This window comes from Oncorhynchus clarkii, chromosome 25 (assembly GCF_045791955.1).
Source record: "Oncorhynchus clarkii lewisi isolate Uvic-CL-2024 chromosome 25, UVic_Ocla_1.0, whole genome shotgun sequence".
Lineage (NCBI taxonomy): Eukaryota > Metazoa > Chordata > Actinopteri > Salmoniformes > Salmonidae > Oncorhynchus > Oncorhynchus clarkii.
This window is the reverse complement of record NC_092171.1, coordinates 46,791,877-46,809,240: the sequence shown is the minus strand read 5'-3', so window position 1 is coordinate 46,809,240 and position 17,364 is coordinate 46,791,877. Positions and strand designations below refer to the sequence as shown.

The following is a 17,364-nucleotide window of genomic DNA, read 5'->3' as shown; positions in this document are numbered from 1 at the left end:
TCTATGATGATAGGGTTAGTTAGGGTTAGAGTAACCCTACTCCATTCATAGATGTGGACTGCTTTAGGTCTATGATGATAGGGTTAGTTAGGGTTAGAGTAACACTACCCCATTCATAGATGTGGACTGCTTTAGGTCTATGATGATAGGGTTAGAGTAACCCTACCCCATTCATAGATGTGGACTGCTTTAGGTCTATGATGATAGGGTTAGTTAGGGTTAGAGTAATCCTACCCCATTCATAGATTTGGACTGCTTTAGGTCTATGATGATAGGGTTAGAGTAACACTACCCCATTCATAGATATGGACTGCTTTAGGTCTGTGATGATAGGGTTAGTTAGGGTTAGAGTAACCCTACCCCATTCATAGATGTCGACTGCTTTAGGTCTATGATGATAGGGTTAGAGCAACCCAACCCCACTCATAGATATGGACTGCTTTAGGTCTATGATGATAGGGTTAGTTAGGGTTAGAGTAACCCTACCCCATTCATAGATGTGGACTGCTTTACGTCTATGACGATAGTGTTAGAATAACCCTACCCCATTCATAGATATGGACTGCTTTAGGTCTATGATGTTAGGGTTAGAGTAACCCTACCCCATTCATAGATGTGGACTGTTTTAGGTCTATGATGATAGGGTTAGTTAGGGTTAGAGTAACCCTACCCCATTCATAGATATGGACTGCTTTAGGTCTATGATGATAGGGTTAGAGTAACCCTACCCCATTCATAGATGTGGACTGCTTTAGGTCTATGATGATAGGGTTAGAGTAACCCTACCCCATTCATAGATATGGACTGCTTTAAGTATATGATGATAGGGTTAGAGTAACCCTACCCCATTCATAGATATGGACTGCTTTAGGTCTATGATGATAGGGTTAGTTAGGGTTAGAGTAACCCTACGCCATTCATAGATGTGGACTGCTTTAGGTCTATGATGATAGGGTTAGAGCAACCCAACCCCATTCATAGATATGGACTGCTTTAGGTCTATGATGATAGGGTTAGTTAGGGTTAGAGTAACCCTACCCCATTCTTAGATATGGACTGCTTTAGGTCTATGGTGTTAGGGTTAGAGTAACCCTACCCCATTCATAGATGTGGACTGTTTTAGGTCTATGATGATAAGGTTAGTTAGGGTTAGAGTAACCCTACCCCATTCATAGATGTGGACTGCTTTAGGTCTATGATTATAGGGTTAGAGCAACCCAACCCTATTCATAGATATGGACTGCTTTAGGTCTATGATGATAGGGTTAGAGTAACCCTACCCCATTCATAGATGTGGACTGCTTTAGGTCTATGATGATAGGGTTAGAGTAACCCTACCCCGTTCATAGATGTGGACTGCTTTAGGTCTATGATGATAGGGTTAGAGTAACCCTACCCCATTCATAGATGTGGACTGCTTTAGGTCTATGATGATAGGGTTAGTTAGGGTTAGAGTAACCCTACCCCATTCATAGATGTGGACTGCTTTAGGTCTATGATGATAGGGTTAGAGTAACCCTACCCCATTCATAGATGTGGACTGCTTTAGGTCTATGATGATAGGGTTAGTTAGGGTTAGAGTAACCCTACTCCATTCATAGATGTGGACTGCTTTAGGTCTATGATGATAGGGTTAGTTAGGGTTAGAGTAACCCTACCCCATTCATAGATGTCGACTGCTTTAGGTCTATGATGATAGGGTTAGAGCAACCCAACCCCATTCATAGATATGGACTGCTTTAGGTCTATGATGATAGGGTTAGTTAGGGTTAGAGTAACCCTACTCCATTCATAGATGTGGACTGCTTTAGGTCTATGATGATAGGGTTAGTTAGGGTTAGAGTAACCCTACCCCATTCATAGATATGGACTGCTTTAGGTCTATGATGATAGGGTTAGAGTAACCCTACCCCATTCATAGATGTGGACTGCTTTAGGTCTATGATGATAGGGTTAGAGTAACCCTACCCCATTCATAGATATGGACTGCTTTAGGTATATGATGATAGGGTTAGAGTAACCCTACCCCATTCATAGATATGGACTGCTTTAGGTCTATGATGATAGGGTTAGTTAGGGTTAGAGTAACCCTACGCCATTCATAGATGTGGACTGCTTTAGGTCTATGATGATAGGGTTAGAGCAACCCAACCCCATTCATAGATATGGACTGCTTTAGGTCTATGATGATAGGGTTAGTTAGGGTTAGAGTAACCCTACCCCATTCTTAGATATGGACTGCTTTAGGCCTATGGTGTTAGGGTTAGAGTAACCCTACCCCATTCATAGATGTGGACTGTTTTAGGTCTATGATGATAAGGTTAGTTAGGGTTAGAGTAACCCTACCCCATTCATAGATGTGGACTGCTTTAGGTCTATGAGTATAGGGTTAGAGCAACCCAACCCTATTCATAGATATGGACTGCTTTAGGTCTATGATGATAGGGTTAGAGTAACCCTACCCCATTCATAGATATGGACTGCTTTAGGTCTATGATGATAGTTAGTTAGGGTTAGAGTAACCCTACCCCATTCATAGATGTGGACTGCTTTAGGTCTATGATGATAGGGTTAGAGTAACCCTACCCCGTAACCCTACCCCGTTCATAGATGTGGACTGCTTTAGGTCTATGATGATAGGGTTAGAGTAACCCTACCCCATTCATAGATGTGGACTGCTTTAGGTCTATGATGATAGGGTTAGTTAGGGTTAGAGTAACCCTACCCCATTCATAGATGTCGACTGCTTTAGGTCTATGATGATAGGGTTAGAGCAACCCAACCCCATTCATAGATATGGACTGCTTTAGGTCTATGATGATAGGGTTAGTTAGGGTTAGAGTAACCCTACTCCATTCATAGATGTGGACTGCTTTAGGTCTATGATGATAGGGTTAGTTAGGGTTAGAGTAACCCTACCCCATTCATAGATGTGGACTGCTTTAGGTCTATGATGATAGGGTTAGAGCAACCCAACCCCATTCATAGATATGGACTGCTTTAGGTCTATGATGATAGGGTTAGTTAGGGTTAGAGTAACCCTACCCCATTCTTAGATATGGACTGCTTTAGGTCTATGGTGTTAGGGTAAGAGTAACCCTACCCCATTCATAGATGTGGACTGCTTTAGGTCTATGATGATAGGGTTAGAGTAACCCTACCCCATTCATAGATGTGGACTGCTTTAGGTCTATGATGATAGGGTTAGTTAGGGTTAGAGTAACCCTACTCCATTCATAGATGTGGACTGCTTTAGGTCTATGATGATAGGGTTAGTTAGGGTTAGAGTAACCCTACCCCATTCATAGATGTGGACTGCTTTAGGTCTATGATGATAGGGTTAGTTAGGGTTAGAGTAACCCTACCCCATTCATAGATGTGGACTGCTTTAGGTCTATGATGATAGGGTTAGTTAGGGTTAGAGTAACCCTACCCTACCCCATTCATAGATGTGGACTGCTTTAGGTCTATGATGATAGGGTTAGAGTAACCCTACCCCATTCATAGATGTGGACTGCTTTAGGTCTATGATGATAGGGTTAGTTAGGGTTAGAGTAACCCTACTCCATTCATAGATGTGGACTGCTTTAGGTCTATGATGATAGGGTTAGTTAGGGTTAGAGTAACCCTACCCCATTCATAGATGTGGACTGCTTTAGGTCTATGATGATAGGGTTAGTTAGGGTTAGAGTAACCCTACCCCATTCATAGATGTGGACTGCTTTAGGTCTATGATGATAGGGTTAGTTAGGGTTAGAGTAACCCTACCCCATTCATAGATGTGGACTGCTTTAGGTCTATGATGATAGGGTTAGAGTAACCCTACCCCATTCATAGATGTGGACTGCTTTAGGTCTATGATGATAGGGTTAGAGTAACCCTACCCCATTCATAGATGTGGACTGCTTTAGGTCTATGATGATAGGGTTAGTTAGGGTTAGAGTAACCCTACCCCATTCATAGATGTCGACTGCTTTAGGTCTATGATGATAGGGTTAGAGCAGCCCAACCCCATTCATAGATATGGACTGCTTTAGGTCTATGATTATAGGGTTAGTTAGGGTTAGAGTAACCCTACCCCATTCATAGATGTGGACTGCTTTACGTCTATGACGATAGTGTTAGAATAACCCTACCCCATTCATAGATATGGACTGCTTTAGGTCTATGATGATAGGGTTAGAGTAACCCTACCCCATTCATAGATGTGGACTGCTTTAGGTCTATGATGATAGGGTTAGTTAGGGTTAGAGTAACCCTACCCCATTCATAGATGTGGACTGCTTTAGGTCTATGATGATAGGGTTAGTTAGGGTTAGAGTAACCCTACCCCATTCATAGATGTGGACTGTTTTAGGTCTATGATGATAGGGTTAGTTAGGGTTAGAGTAACCCTACCCCATTCATAGATATGGACTGCTTTAGGTCTATGATGATAGGGTTAGAGTAACCCTACCCCATTCATAGATGTGGACTGCTTTAGGTCTATGATGATAGGGTTAGAGCAACCCAACCCCATTCATAGATATGGACTGCTTTAGGTCTATGATGATAGGGTTAGAGTAACCCTACCCCATTCATAGATGTGGACTGCTTTAGGTCTATGATGATAGGGTTAGTTAGGGTTAGAGTAACCCTACCCCATTCTTAGATATGGACTGCTTTAGGTCTATGGTGTTAGGGTTAGAGTAACCCTACCCCATTCATAGATGTGGACTGTTTTAGGTCTATGATGATAAGGTTAGTTAGGGTTAGAGTAACCCTACCCCATTCATAGATGTGGACTGCTTTAGGTCTATGATTATAGGGTTAGAGCAACCCAACCCTATTCATAGATATGGACCGCTTTAGGTCTATGATGATAGGGTTAGTTAGGGTTAGAGTAACCCTACTCCATTCATAGATGTGGACTGCTTTAGGTCTATGATGATAGGGTTAGAGTAACCCTACCCCATTCATAGATATGGACTGCTTTAGGTCTATGATGATAGGGTTAGTTAGGGTTAGAGTAACCCTACCCCATTCATAGATTTGGACTGCTTTAGGTCTATGATGATAGGGTTAGTTAGGGTTAGAGTAACCCTACCCCATTCATAGATGTGGACTGCTTTAGGTCTATGATGATAGTTAGTTAGGGTTAGAGTAACCCTACCCCATTCATAGATGTGGACTGCTTTAGGTCTATGATGATAGGGTTAGAGTAACCCTACCCCGTTCATAGATGTGGACTGCTTTAGGTCTGTGATGATAGGGTTAGTTAGGGTTAGAGTAACCCTACTCCATTCATAGATGCTTTAGGTCTATGATGATAGGGATAGGGATAGTTTGGTTATTAAGAGCCCGAGACAGTCTTAACATCACACGCATCGCTTGCATATCAGCGATAAATTATATATTTTTCAAAAGGTTAAATTACTACACACCTTGCTTGTTTCACGAAGACATAGGCCTCCACCTGTGCTAATTAGCTATCTAGCGTGCCCCGAACACCTGTGTGTCAGCTAACTGGGCAGGAGGTGTCGTTTTTCAACCGGAGGCACAGGCAGCTTATGGATCTGTACATTATCTGCTTCAGTAAGTCTATCTTTGTTATTTGGCAGGTTATTCCTGGCTGATATGAAAGATAAGAGGCGTATGTTTTGAATGTAATATTTATTGACTTCCTACATGTTAACGCAGCGACGCCAAATGTAGCCGCTGAAACCCTAAATATGGAGGAGGGGTTTTGGAGCGCAAAACTAACCTCAACCCAAAACCACTCTTCACACAGACTATATTTCTATGAAAAATATTGTTGCACCAGTGATTTCTCCAAGATCATGTCTAGAGCTGTCCAATTACCTCTAATTCAGACTTGAAAACAAGTCATTTCATTGGCCTGTTGATTCTCTGCTGTACTTGGTGTTCAGGAAGGCTCAGGAGATTGACCAGAGAGACACGGACAGAGAGCAGAGAGGCAGAGGGTCTCCAGACCAGGCAGAGAGAGAGTAGTGCCAGACAGCGCTACTGGACATTTAAAGATGTCTTGGCAGGTCAGGCAGGAAAGAAGGAAGAAACTGAACACCAGCCGTTGTTCCATACATTTCACAGGACTACATAAAGGACTATATATTCTAGTGTCTTACAGGACCATAGATAGGCCTATACGCTAGTGGCCTAGAAAAACTTCAGGTTACAGTCAGATACCCATCAAGTTGCAGAAGTTTGATCGAAATGATTCGACCTAAATGTCAGTTTAAGATAAGCTCCAAGGAGAATTGAGATGGCTGAAGTCTGATTTTATTAATTCCTCTGTCTTCTCGAAGGTAACTCCACTTCTTGGTCGCAACATTCTAAACTCAGGAGAACCAATGGGATGAAGCCCGCAGAGGTATGTCACCCCACTAACCTAACCCCTTTTGTTGGCCTATTGCTGTGTGCTGCTGAAGGAAGTATACATGTCCCAGGTATTTAGTGTATAATCTGTCTGTCTTTGTCCCTGTGTTGTGCAGGTGTTCAGGACAGACTTCATCACGGCCATGAAGCTCCATGACAAGTACCAACTGAACCCTGAGGATTACTACGTCCTGGCCGACCCCTGGAGACAGGAGTGGGAGAAGGGAGTCCAGGTCCCTGTCAGCCCTCACATCATTCCCCAGACTGTAGCCCGGTAGGACATGTAGCCTAAACACCATCCCTCAGCCTGTAGCCCGGTGGGACATGTAGCCTAAACACCATCCCTCAGCCTGTAGCCCAGTAGGACATGTAGCCTAAACACCATCCCTCAGCCTGTAGCCCGGTAGGACATGTAGCCTAAACACCATCCCTCAGCCTGTAGCCCGGTAGGACATGTAGCCCGGTAGGACATGTAGCCTAAACACCATCCCTCAGCCTGTAGCCCGGTAGGACATGTAGCCTAAACCCCATCCCTCAGCCTGTAGCCCGGTAGGACATGTAGCCTAAACACCATATCCCAGCTTGTAGCCTGGTAGGACATGTGACATGTAGACTGGTAGGACATGTAGCCTACATGTGTCTGTATCTCTGTGTATGTGCAGTATAAATCACTTTATTGTGAAATACCTCCTCTAACAGTATGAATCAGGCTGTTTGAGGAGGTTTGAATCATGAGCAACCTGTCTACACAGTCTGAAGTACAATACCAACATAGCTACTGTAGTAGGTCAAAGCTGTGAGCTGTAAAACCTTGGTGGAGTAGGCATTGTGAATTTCAGACCAAAGCCTACTTGTTGTTTCTAATATCCAATAGGGCTGTGATGATAAATCTGAGTTTTGTTTCCTTGCCACAATACCAACAAGTATCGGGAAACTGGTATCGTCCCGGGCCTAATATCTAACTCTCTGCTCCTTAGGGTGGTGGCTGAAAAGGGGACAGAGGTGATGTTCTTGAAGCCCAAGAAGTGGATCCGTTCTGGGGGTTCAGAGGCACTGGGGTACGTGGACATCCAGACCCTGGCTGAGGGGACGTGTCGATACGACCTCAACGACACTGACGTGGCCTGGCTGGAGCTTATCAACCACCAGTTCACTCTGATGGGTCAGTAGATTTACCCCCTCAACTAAGGTTGTACAGCTTACTATGTAGTGTTGACTGTGTCGTGGTTCAGCGCTACGTAGTGCTGACTGTGTCGTGGTTCAGAGCTACGTAGTGTTGACTGTGTCGCGGTTCAGAGCTACGTAGTGTTGACTGTGTCGCGGTTCAGAGCTACGTAGTGTTGACTGTGTCGCGGTTCAGAGCTACGTAGTGTTGACTGTGTCGCGGTTCAGAGCTACGTAGTGTTGACTGTGTCGCGGTTCAGCGCTACGTAGTGTTGACTGTGTCGCGGTTCAGCGCTACGTAGTGTTGACTGTCGCGGTTCAGCGCTACGTAGTGTTGACTGTCGCGGTTCAGCGCCACGTAGTGTTGACTGTGTCGCGGTTCAGCGCTACATAGTGTTGACTGTGTCGCGGTTCAGCGCTACGTAGTGTTGACTGTCGCGGTTTAGCGCCACGTAGTGTTGACTGTCGCGGTTTAGCGCTACGTAGTGTTGACTGTCGCGGTTCAGCGCCACGTAGTGTTGACTGTGTCGCGGTTCAGCGCCACGTAGTGTTGACTGTGTCGCGGTTCAGCGCTACATAGTGTTGACTGTGTCGCGGTTTAGCGCCACGTAGTGTTGACTGTCGCGGTTCAGCGCTACGTAGTGTTGACTGTCGCGGTTCAGCGCCGCGTAGTGTTGACTGTGTCGCGGTTCAGCGCTGCGTAGTGCTGACTGGGTCGCGGTTCAGCGCTGCGTAGTGCTGACTGGGTCGCGGTTCAGCGCTGCGTAGTGCTGACTGGGTCGCGGTTCAGCGCTGCGTAGTGCTGACTGGGTCGCGGTTCAGCGCTGCGTAGTGCTGACTGGGTCGCGGTTCAGCGCTGCGTAGTGCTGACTGGGTCGCGGTTCAGCGCTGCGTAGTGCTGACTGGGTCGCGGTTCAGCGCTGCGTAGTGCTGACTGGGTCGCGGTTCAGCGCTGCGTAGTGCTGACTGGGTCGCGGTTTAGCGCTGCGTAGTGCTGACTGGGTCGCGGTTCAGCGCTGCGTAGTGCTGACTGGGTCGCGGTTCAGCGCTGCGTAGTGCTGACTGGGTCGCGGTTCAGCGCTACGTATTGTTGACTGTGTCGTGGTTCAGAGCTACGTAGTGTTGACTGTCTGTTCTCCAGGCATGGGGCTGTTGGACAAGACAACCATGGAGAGAGGGTTGGGGTTAGACTGTACTATAACACTGTGTTTAAAGGGATAGTCATTTCCTCTACTTACCTACAGTCAGATTAACTCATGGAGAACATTTTTAGGTCCTTGTGCAGTTTTAAGGTTGTTTCTGGAGTCATTGCCAACTAGCGTTAGTGCAATGACGAAGTCTACAGGAACAACTAGCATGACGCACTATCCCTTTAATGTTGTCTGTTCCCCAGGCATGGCTGTGTTGGATGAGACGACTATGGAGGGTTAGGGGTTAGTCTAGACTGGTGGTTCTCTACTGGAGGGTTAGTCTAGACCAGTGGTTCTCTGCTAGGGGGTTAGGGTTTAGGGGTTAGTTTAGACCGGTGGTTCTCTACTGGAGGGTTAGGGGTTAGTCTAGACCAGTGGTTCTCTACTGCGGGGTTAGTCTAGACCAGTGGTTCTCTACTGGAGGGTTAGGGGTTAGTCTAGACCGGTGGTTCTCTACTGGAGGGTTAGGGGTTAGTCTAGACCAGTGGTTCTCTACTGGAGGGTTAGGGGTTAGTCTAGACCAGTGGTTCTCTACTGGAGGGTTAGGGGTTAGTCTAGACCAGTGGTTCTCTACTGGGGTGTTAGGGGTTAGTCTAGACCAGTGGTTCTCTACTGGGGTGTTAGGGGTTAGTCTAGACCAGTGGTTCTCTACTGGGGGGTTAGGGGTTAGTCTAGACCAGTGGTTCTCTACTGGGGGGTTAGGGGTTAGTCTAGACCAGTGGTTCCCTACTGGAGGGTTAGGGTTAGTCTAGACCAGTGGTTCTCTACTGGGGGGTTAGGGGTTAGTCTAGACCAGTGGTTCTCTACTGGAGGGTTAGGGTTAGTCTAGACCGGTGGTTCTCTACTGGGTGGTTAGGGGTTAGTCTAGACCAGTGGTTCTCTACTGGGGGGTTAGGGGTTAGTCTAGACCAGTGGTTCTCTACTGGGGGGTTAGGGGTTAGTCTAGACCAGTGGTTCTCTACTGGGGGGTTAGGGGTTAGTCTAGACCAGTGGTTCTCTACTGGGGAGTTAGGGGTTAGTCTAGACCAGTGGTTCTCTACTGGAGGGTTAGGGTTAGTCTCGACCAGTGGTTCTCTACTGGTTTTGTCTCTAGAGCGATCCAATATTCACATCGCAAAAAAGAATCCCAAATACAATCTGTGAAAATGTGTGTAATACTATATTGGTAATGCAGTAGTTCTAAGAACATCCACACCTCTTATTGTGTTTTGTTGCCCATATTCTTCATTTTCTAAACTCACTGGTTAGAGACCAAAAAAAGAGTTAACATTTATTTACACATGTAAGTTCATTATAATTTCTACACCCTTTCTACCTGGTTTACTAAGTTCAGACTGGTGGATATTTTACACTCAGATACCTCCATTTGACCCCTTGCTGGTCTAGACTGCACTATAATACTGTTTACTGTTTTTCAGGCATGGCTGTGCTGGATGAGACCACCATGGAGAGAGCGATGGAGGAGTTCGAGCGGCGTTGCTATGACAGAATGAGACATCCCATGGCAACGGAGGAGGGGTTTGGCATGGAGTACGACGAAGACGTCGTGTGTGACGTGTGTCGGTCACCTGACGGCGAGGACAACAATGAGATGGTGTTCTGTGACAAGTGCAACATCTGTGTTCACCAGGTACCGCTTTAGTTTTATTCAGACTGTTTTTAATACCGCTTGTAATTCTGCTCTTCAATGGCCTGTATGTTCCAGGGGTGTTATGGGATTCTGAAGGTACCGAAAGGGAGCAGGCTGTGTCAGACCTGTGCTCTGTGGATCCCCGAGGTGATGACCCCTAACCCTGTCTGGGTCTGTATGTTCCAGGGGTGTTATGGGATTCTGAACGTACCAAAAGGGAGCTGGCTGTGTCAGACCTGTGCTCTCGGCATCTCGCCCAAATGCCAAGTCTGCCCCAAGAAGGGCGGGGCCATGAAGCCCACACGCAGCGGAACCAAGTGGGTCCACGTCAGCTGTGCTCTGTGGATCCCCGAGGTGACGACCCCTAACCCCTGACCCTTAACCTTTAACCCTGCTTATTGTAAGTTCATTTACTTCTGTTTGGAAGCTAACAGTAGTGTTCATCTTCTGTTGTCATCTGATGTAATCAGTGATTTTGTGGAAAATGTTTTACGTTGCTTTATCTTATGTAAACTAAAGACATAGTGAAACTGCAGACTTCTGACAGCTAATGTGACCCCTGCTCTGTGTTGTGCATGTCTGCCTAGGTGAGCATTGGGAACCCAGAAAAGATGGAGCCCATCACCAACATGTCCCACATCCCCAGTAACAGATGGGCTCTGACCTGCTGTCTCTGTAAAGACCAGACTGGATCCTGTATACAGATACACACTGACCTGCTGTCTCTGTAAAGACCAGACTGGATCCTGTACACACTGACCTGCTGTCTCTGTAAAGACCAGACTGGAACCTGTACACACTGACCTGCTGTCTCTGTAAATACCAGACTGGACCCTGTATACAGATACACACTGACCTGCTGTCTCTGTAAAGACCAGACTGGATCCTGTACACAGATACACACTGACCTGCTGTCTCTGTAAAGACCAGACTGGATCCTGTACACAGATACACACTGACCTGCTGTCTCTGTAAAGACCAGACTGGATCCTGTACACACTGACCTGCTGTCTCTGTAAAGACCAGACTGGATCCTGTACACACTGACCTGCTGTCTCTGTAAAGACCAGACTGGATCCTGTACACACTGACCTGCTGTCTCTGTAAAGACCAGACTGGATCCTGTAAAGACCAGACTGGATCCTGTACACACTGACCTGCTGTCTCTGTAAAGACCAGACTGGATCCTGTACACACTGACCTACTGTCTCTGTAAAGACCAGACTGGATCCTGTATACAGATACACACTGACCTGCTGTCTCTGTAAAGACCAGACTGGATCCTGTACACACTGACCTGCTGTCTCTGTAAAGACCAGACTGGAACCTGTACACACTGACCTGCTGTCTCTGTAAATACCAGACTGGACCCTGTATACAGATACACACTGACCTGCTGTCTCTGTAAAGACCAGACTGGATCCTGTACACAGATACACACTGACCTGCTGTCTCTGTAAGGACCAGACTGGATCCTGTATACAGATACACACTGACCTGCTGTCTCTGTAAAGACCCGACTGGATCCTGTATACACTGACCTGCTGTCTCTGTAAAGACCAGACTGGATCCTGTATACAGATACACACTGACCTGCTGCCTATGTAAAAACCAGACTGGATCCTGTACACAGGTACACACTGACCTGCTGTCTCTGTAAAGACCAGACTGGATCCTGTACACACTGACCTGCTGTCTCTGTAAAGATCAGACTGGCCCCTGTATACAGATACACACTGACCTGCTGTCTCTGTAAAGACCAGACTGGATCCTGTACACAGGTACACACTGACCTGCTGTCTCTGTAAAGACCAGACTGGAACCTGTATACAGATACACACTGACCTGCTGTCTCTGTAAGGACCAGACTGGATCCTGTATACATTGACCTGCTGTCTCTGTAAAGACCAGACTGGATCCTGTATACAGATACACATTGACCTGCTGTCTCTGTAAAGACCAGACTGGATCCTGTATACAGATACACACTGACCTGCTGTCTCTGTAAAGACCCGACTGGATCCTGTATACACTGACCTGCTGTCTCTGTAAAGACCAGACTGGATCCTGTACACAGATACACACTGATCTGCAAAGACCAGACTGGATCCTGTACACAGATACACACTGATCTGTAAAGACCAGACTGGATCCTGTACACACTGACCTGCTGTCTCTGTAAAGACCAGACTGGATCCTGTACACACTGACCTGCTGTCTCTGTAAAGACCAAACTGGATCCTGTACACACTGACCTGCTGTCTGTGTAAAGACCAAACTGGATCCTGTACACACTGACCTGCTGTCTGTGTAAAGACCAGACTGGATCCTGTACACACTGACCTGCTGTCTGTGTAAAGACCAGACTGGATCCTGTATACAGATACACACTGACCTGCTGTCTCTGTAAAGACCAGACTGGACCCTTTACACAGGTACACACTGACCTGCTGTCTCTGTAAAGACCAGACTGGATCCCGTATACAGATACACACTGACCTGCTGTCTCTGTAAAGACCAGACTGGATCCTGTATACAGATACACACTGACCTGCTGTCTCTGTAAAGACCAGACTGGATCCTGTACACACTGACCTGCTGTCTCTGTAAAGACCAGACTGGATCCTGTACACACTGACCTGCTGTCTCTGTAAAGACCAGACTGGATCCTGTACACAGATACACACTGACCTGCTGTCTCTGTAAGGACCAGACTGGATCCTGTATACAGATACACACTGACCTGCTGTCTCTGTAAAGACCCGACTGGATCCTGTATACACTGACCTGCTGTCTCTGTAAAGACCAGACTGGATCCTGTATACAGATACACACTGACCTGCTGTCTCTGTAAAGACCAGACTGGCCCCTGTATACAGATACACACTGACCTGCTGTCTCTGTAAAGACCAGACTGGATCCTGTACACAGGTACACACTGACCTGCTGTCTCTGTAAAGACCAGACTGGAACCTGTATACAGATACACACTGACCTGCTGTCTCTGTAAGGACCAGACTGGATCCTGTATACACTGACCTGCTGTCTCTGTAAAGACCAGACTGGATCCTGTATACAGATACACACTGACCTGCTGTCTCTGTAAGGACCAGACTGGATCCTGTATACACTGACCTGCTGTCTCTGTAAAGACCAGACTGGATCCTGTACACAGATACACACTGACCTGCAAAGACCAGACTGGATCCTGTATACAGATACACACTGACCTGCTGTCTCTGTAAGGACCAGACTGGATCCTGTACACACTGACCTGCTGTTTGTGTAAAGACCAGACTGGATCCTGTATACAGATACACACTGACCTGCTGTCTCTGTAAAGACCAGACTGGATCCTGTACACAGGTACACACTGACCTGCTGTCTCTGTAAAGACCAGACTGGGTCCTGTATACAGATACACACTGACCTGCTGTCTCTGTAAAGACCAGACTGGATCCTGTACACAGGTACACACTGACCTGCTATCTCTGTAAAGACCAGACTGGATCCTGTACACACTGACCTGCTGTCTGTGTAAAGACCAGACTGGATCCTGTATACAGATACACACTGACCTGCTGTCTCTGTAAAGACCAGACTGGATCCTGTACACAGGTACACACTGACCTGCTATCTCTGTAAAGACCAGACTGGATCCTGTACACACTGACCTGCTGTCTCTGTAAAGACCAGACTGGATCCTGTACACACTGACCTGCTGTCTCTGTAAAGACCAAACTGGATCCTGTACACAGGTACACACTGCCCTGCTGTCTCTGTAAAGACCAGACTGGATCCTGTACACACTGACCTGCTGTCTGTGTAAAGACCAGACTGGATCCTGTACACAGGTACATACTGACCTGCTGTCTCTGTAAAGACCAGACTGGATCCTGTATACAGATACACATTGACCTGCTGTCTCTGTAAAGACCAGACTGGATCCTGTACACAGGTACATACTGACCTGCTGTCTCTGTAAAGACCAGACTGGATCCTGTATACAGATACACACTGACCTGCTGTCTCTGTAAAGACCAGACTGGATCCTGTACACAGGTACACACTGACCTGCTGTCTCTGTAATGACCAGACTGGATCCTGTACACAAGTACACACTGACCTGCTATCTCTGTAAAGACAGTGTAACTGACCCTGACTCTAACCCACCATACAGTGTAACTGACTCTGTAAAGACCAGACTGGATCCTGTACACACTGACCTGCTGTCTGTGTAAAGACCAGACTGGATCCTGTACACAGATACATGCTGTCTCTGTAAAGACCAGACTGGATCCTGTATACAGATACACACTGACCTGCTGTCTCTGTAAAGACCAGACTGGATCCTGTACACAAGTACACACTGACCTGCTGTCTCTGTAAAGACCAGACTGGATCCTGTATACACTGTCCTGCTGTCTCTGTAAAGACCAGACTGGATCCTGTACACACTGACCTGCTGTCTCTGTAAAGACCAGACTGGATCCTGTATACACTGTCCTGCTGTCTCTGTAAAGACCAGACTGGATCCTGTACACACTGACCTGCTGTCTCTGTAAAGACCAGACTGGATCCTGTACACACTGACCTGCTGTCTCTGTAAAGACCAGACTGGATCCTGTATACAGATACACACTGACCTGCTGTCTGTGTAAAGACCAGACTGGATCCTGTACACAAGTACACACTGACCTGCTGTCTCTGTAAAGACCAGACTGGATCCTGTATACACTGTCCTGCTGTCTCTGTAAAGACCAGACTGGATCCTGTACACACTGACCTGCTGTCTCTGTAAAGACCAGACTGGATCCTGTATACACTGTCCTGCTGTCTCTGTAAAGACCAGACTGGATCCTGTACACACTGACCTGCTGTCTCTGTAAAGACCAGACTGGATCCTGTACACACTGACCTGCTGTCTCTGTAAAGACCAGACTGGATCCTGTATACAGATACACACTGACCTGCTGTCTGTGTAAAGACCAGACTGGATCCTGTATACAGATACACACTGACCTGCTGTCTGTGTAAAGACCAGACTGGATCCTGTATACAGATACACACTGACCTGCTGTCTCTGTAAAGACCAGACTGGATCCTGTATACAGATACACACTGTCCTGCTGTCTCTGTAAAGACCAGACTGGATCCTGTACACACTGACCTGCTGTCTGTGTAAAGACCAGACTGGATCCTGTACACACTGACCTGCTGTCTGTGTAAAGACCAGACTGGATCCTGTATACAGATACACACTGACCTGCTGTCTGTGTAAAGACCAGACTGGATCCTGTATACAGATACACACTGACCTGCTGTCTCTGTAAAGACCAGACTGGATCCTGTAAACACTGACCTGCTGTCTCTGTAAAGACCAGACTGGATCCTGTATACAGATACACACTGACCTGCTGTCTCTGTAAAGACCAGACTGGATCCTGTACACACTGACCTGCTGTCTGTGTAAAGACCAGACTGGCCCCTGTATACAGATACACACTGACCTGCTGTCTCTGTAAAGACCAGACTGGCCCCTGTATACAGATACACACTGACCTGCTGTCTGTGTAAAGACCAGACTGGATCCTGTATACAGATACACACTGACCTGCTGTCTCTGTAATGAACAGACTGGATCCTGTATACAGATACACACTGTCCTGCTGTCTCTGTAAAGACCAGACTGGATCCTGTATACAGATACACACTGACCTGCTGTCTCTGTAAAGACCAGACTGGATCCTGTATACAGATACACACTGTCCTGCTGTCTCTGTAAAGACCAGACTGGATCCTGTACACACTGACCTGCTGTCTGTGTAAAGACCAGACTGGATCCTGTACACACTGACCTGATGTCTGTGTAAAGACCAGACTGGATCCTGTATACAGATACACACTGACCTGCTGTCTGTGTGAAGACCAGACTGGATCCTGTATACAGATACACACTGACCTGCTGTCTCTGTAAAGACCAGACTGGATCCTGTACACAGGTACACACTGACCTGCTGTCTCTGTAAAGACCAGACTGGATCCTGTATACAGATACACACTGACCTGCTGTCTCTGTAAAGACCAGACTGGATCCTGTACACAGGTACACACTGACCTGCTGTCTCTGTAATGACCAGACTGGATCCTGTACACAAGTACACACTGACCTGCTATCTCTGTAAAGACAGTGTAACTGACCCTGACTCTAACCCACCATACAGTGTAACTGACTCTGTAAAGACCAGACTGGATCCTGTACACACTGACCGGCTGTCTGTGTAAAGACCAGACTGGATCCTGTACACAGATACATGCTGTCTCTGTAAAGACCAGACTGGATCCTGTACATACTGACCTGCTGTCTCTGTAAAGACCAGACTGGATCCTGTATACAGATACACACTGACCTGCTGTCTCTGTAAAGACCAGACTGGATCCTGTACACAAGTACACACTGACCTGCTGTCTCTGTAAAGACCAGACTGGATCCTGTATACACTGTCCTGCTGTCTCTGTAAAGACCAGACTGGATCCTGTACACACTGACCTGCTGTCTCTGTAAAGACCAGACTGGATCCTGTACACACTGACCTGCTGTCTGTGTAAAGACCAGACTGGATCCTGTATACAGATACACACTGACCTGCTGTCTGTGTAAAGACCAGACTGGATCCTGTATACAGATACACACTGACCTGCTGTCTCTGTAAAGACCAGACTGGATCCTGTACACACTGACCTGCTGTCTCTGTAAAGACCAGACTGGATCCTGTATACAGATACACACTGACCTGCTGTCTCTGTAAAGACCAGACTGGATCCTGTACACACTGACCTGCTGTCTGTGTAAAGACCAGACTGGCCCCTGTATACAGATACACACTGACCTGCTGTCTCTGTAAAGACCAGACTGGCCCCTGTATACAGATACACACTGACCTGCTGTCTCTGTAAAGACCAGACTGGATCCTGTACACACTGACCTGCTGTCTCTGTAAAGAC

General features: G+C 46.8%; 1 protein-coding gene across 2 annotated transcripts in view; it reads left to right on the top strand.

The window, feature by feature from the left end:
- LOC139384013 (protein Jade-1-like) overlaps positions 1–17,364 on the top strand; it is a 44,060-nt gene that overhangs the window by 21,461 nt on the left and 5,235 nt on the right. The window contains exons 3-8 of one of the 2 annotated variants that reach the window (XM_071128643.1): positions 6,306–6,370; positions 6,492–6,649; positions 7,353–7,537; positions 10,148–10,359; positions 10,546–10,713; positions 10,947–11,108. In XM_071128643.1, the coding sequence (XP_070984744.1) occupies positions 6,306–6,370; positions 6,492–6,649; positions 7,353–7,537; positions 10,148–10,359; positions 10,546–10,713; positions 10,947–11,090 (932 nt within the window). In that variant the 3' untranslated portion in view covers positions 11,091–11,108. Of the gene's footprint in view, positions 1–6,305; positions 6,371–6,491; positions 6,650–7,352; positions 7,538–10,147; positions 10,360–10,545; positions 10,714–10,946; positions 11,109–17,364 lie in introns of those variants that run through there. The other variant, XM_071128642.1, reaches the window with a different exon arrangement.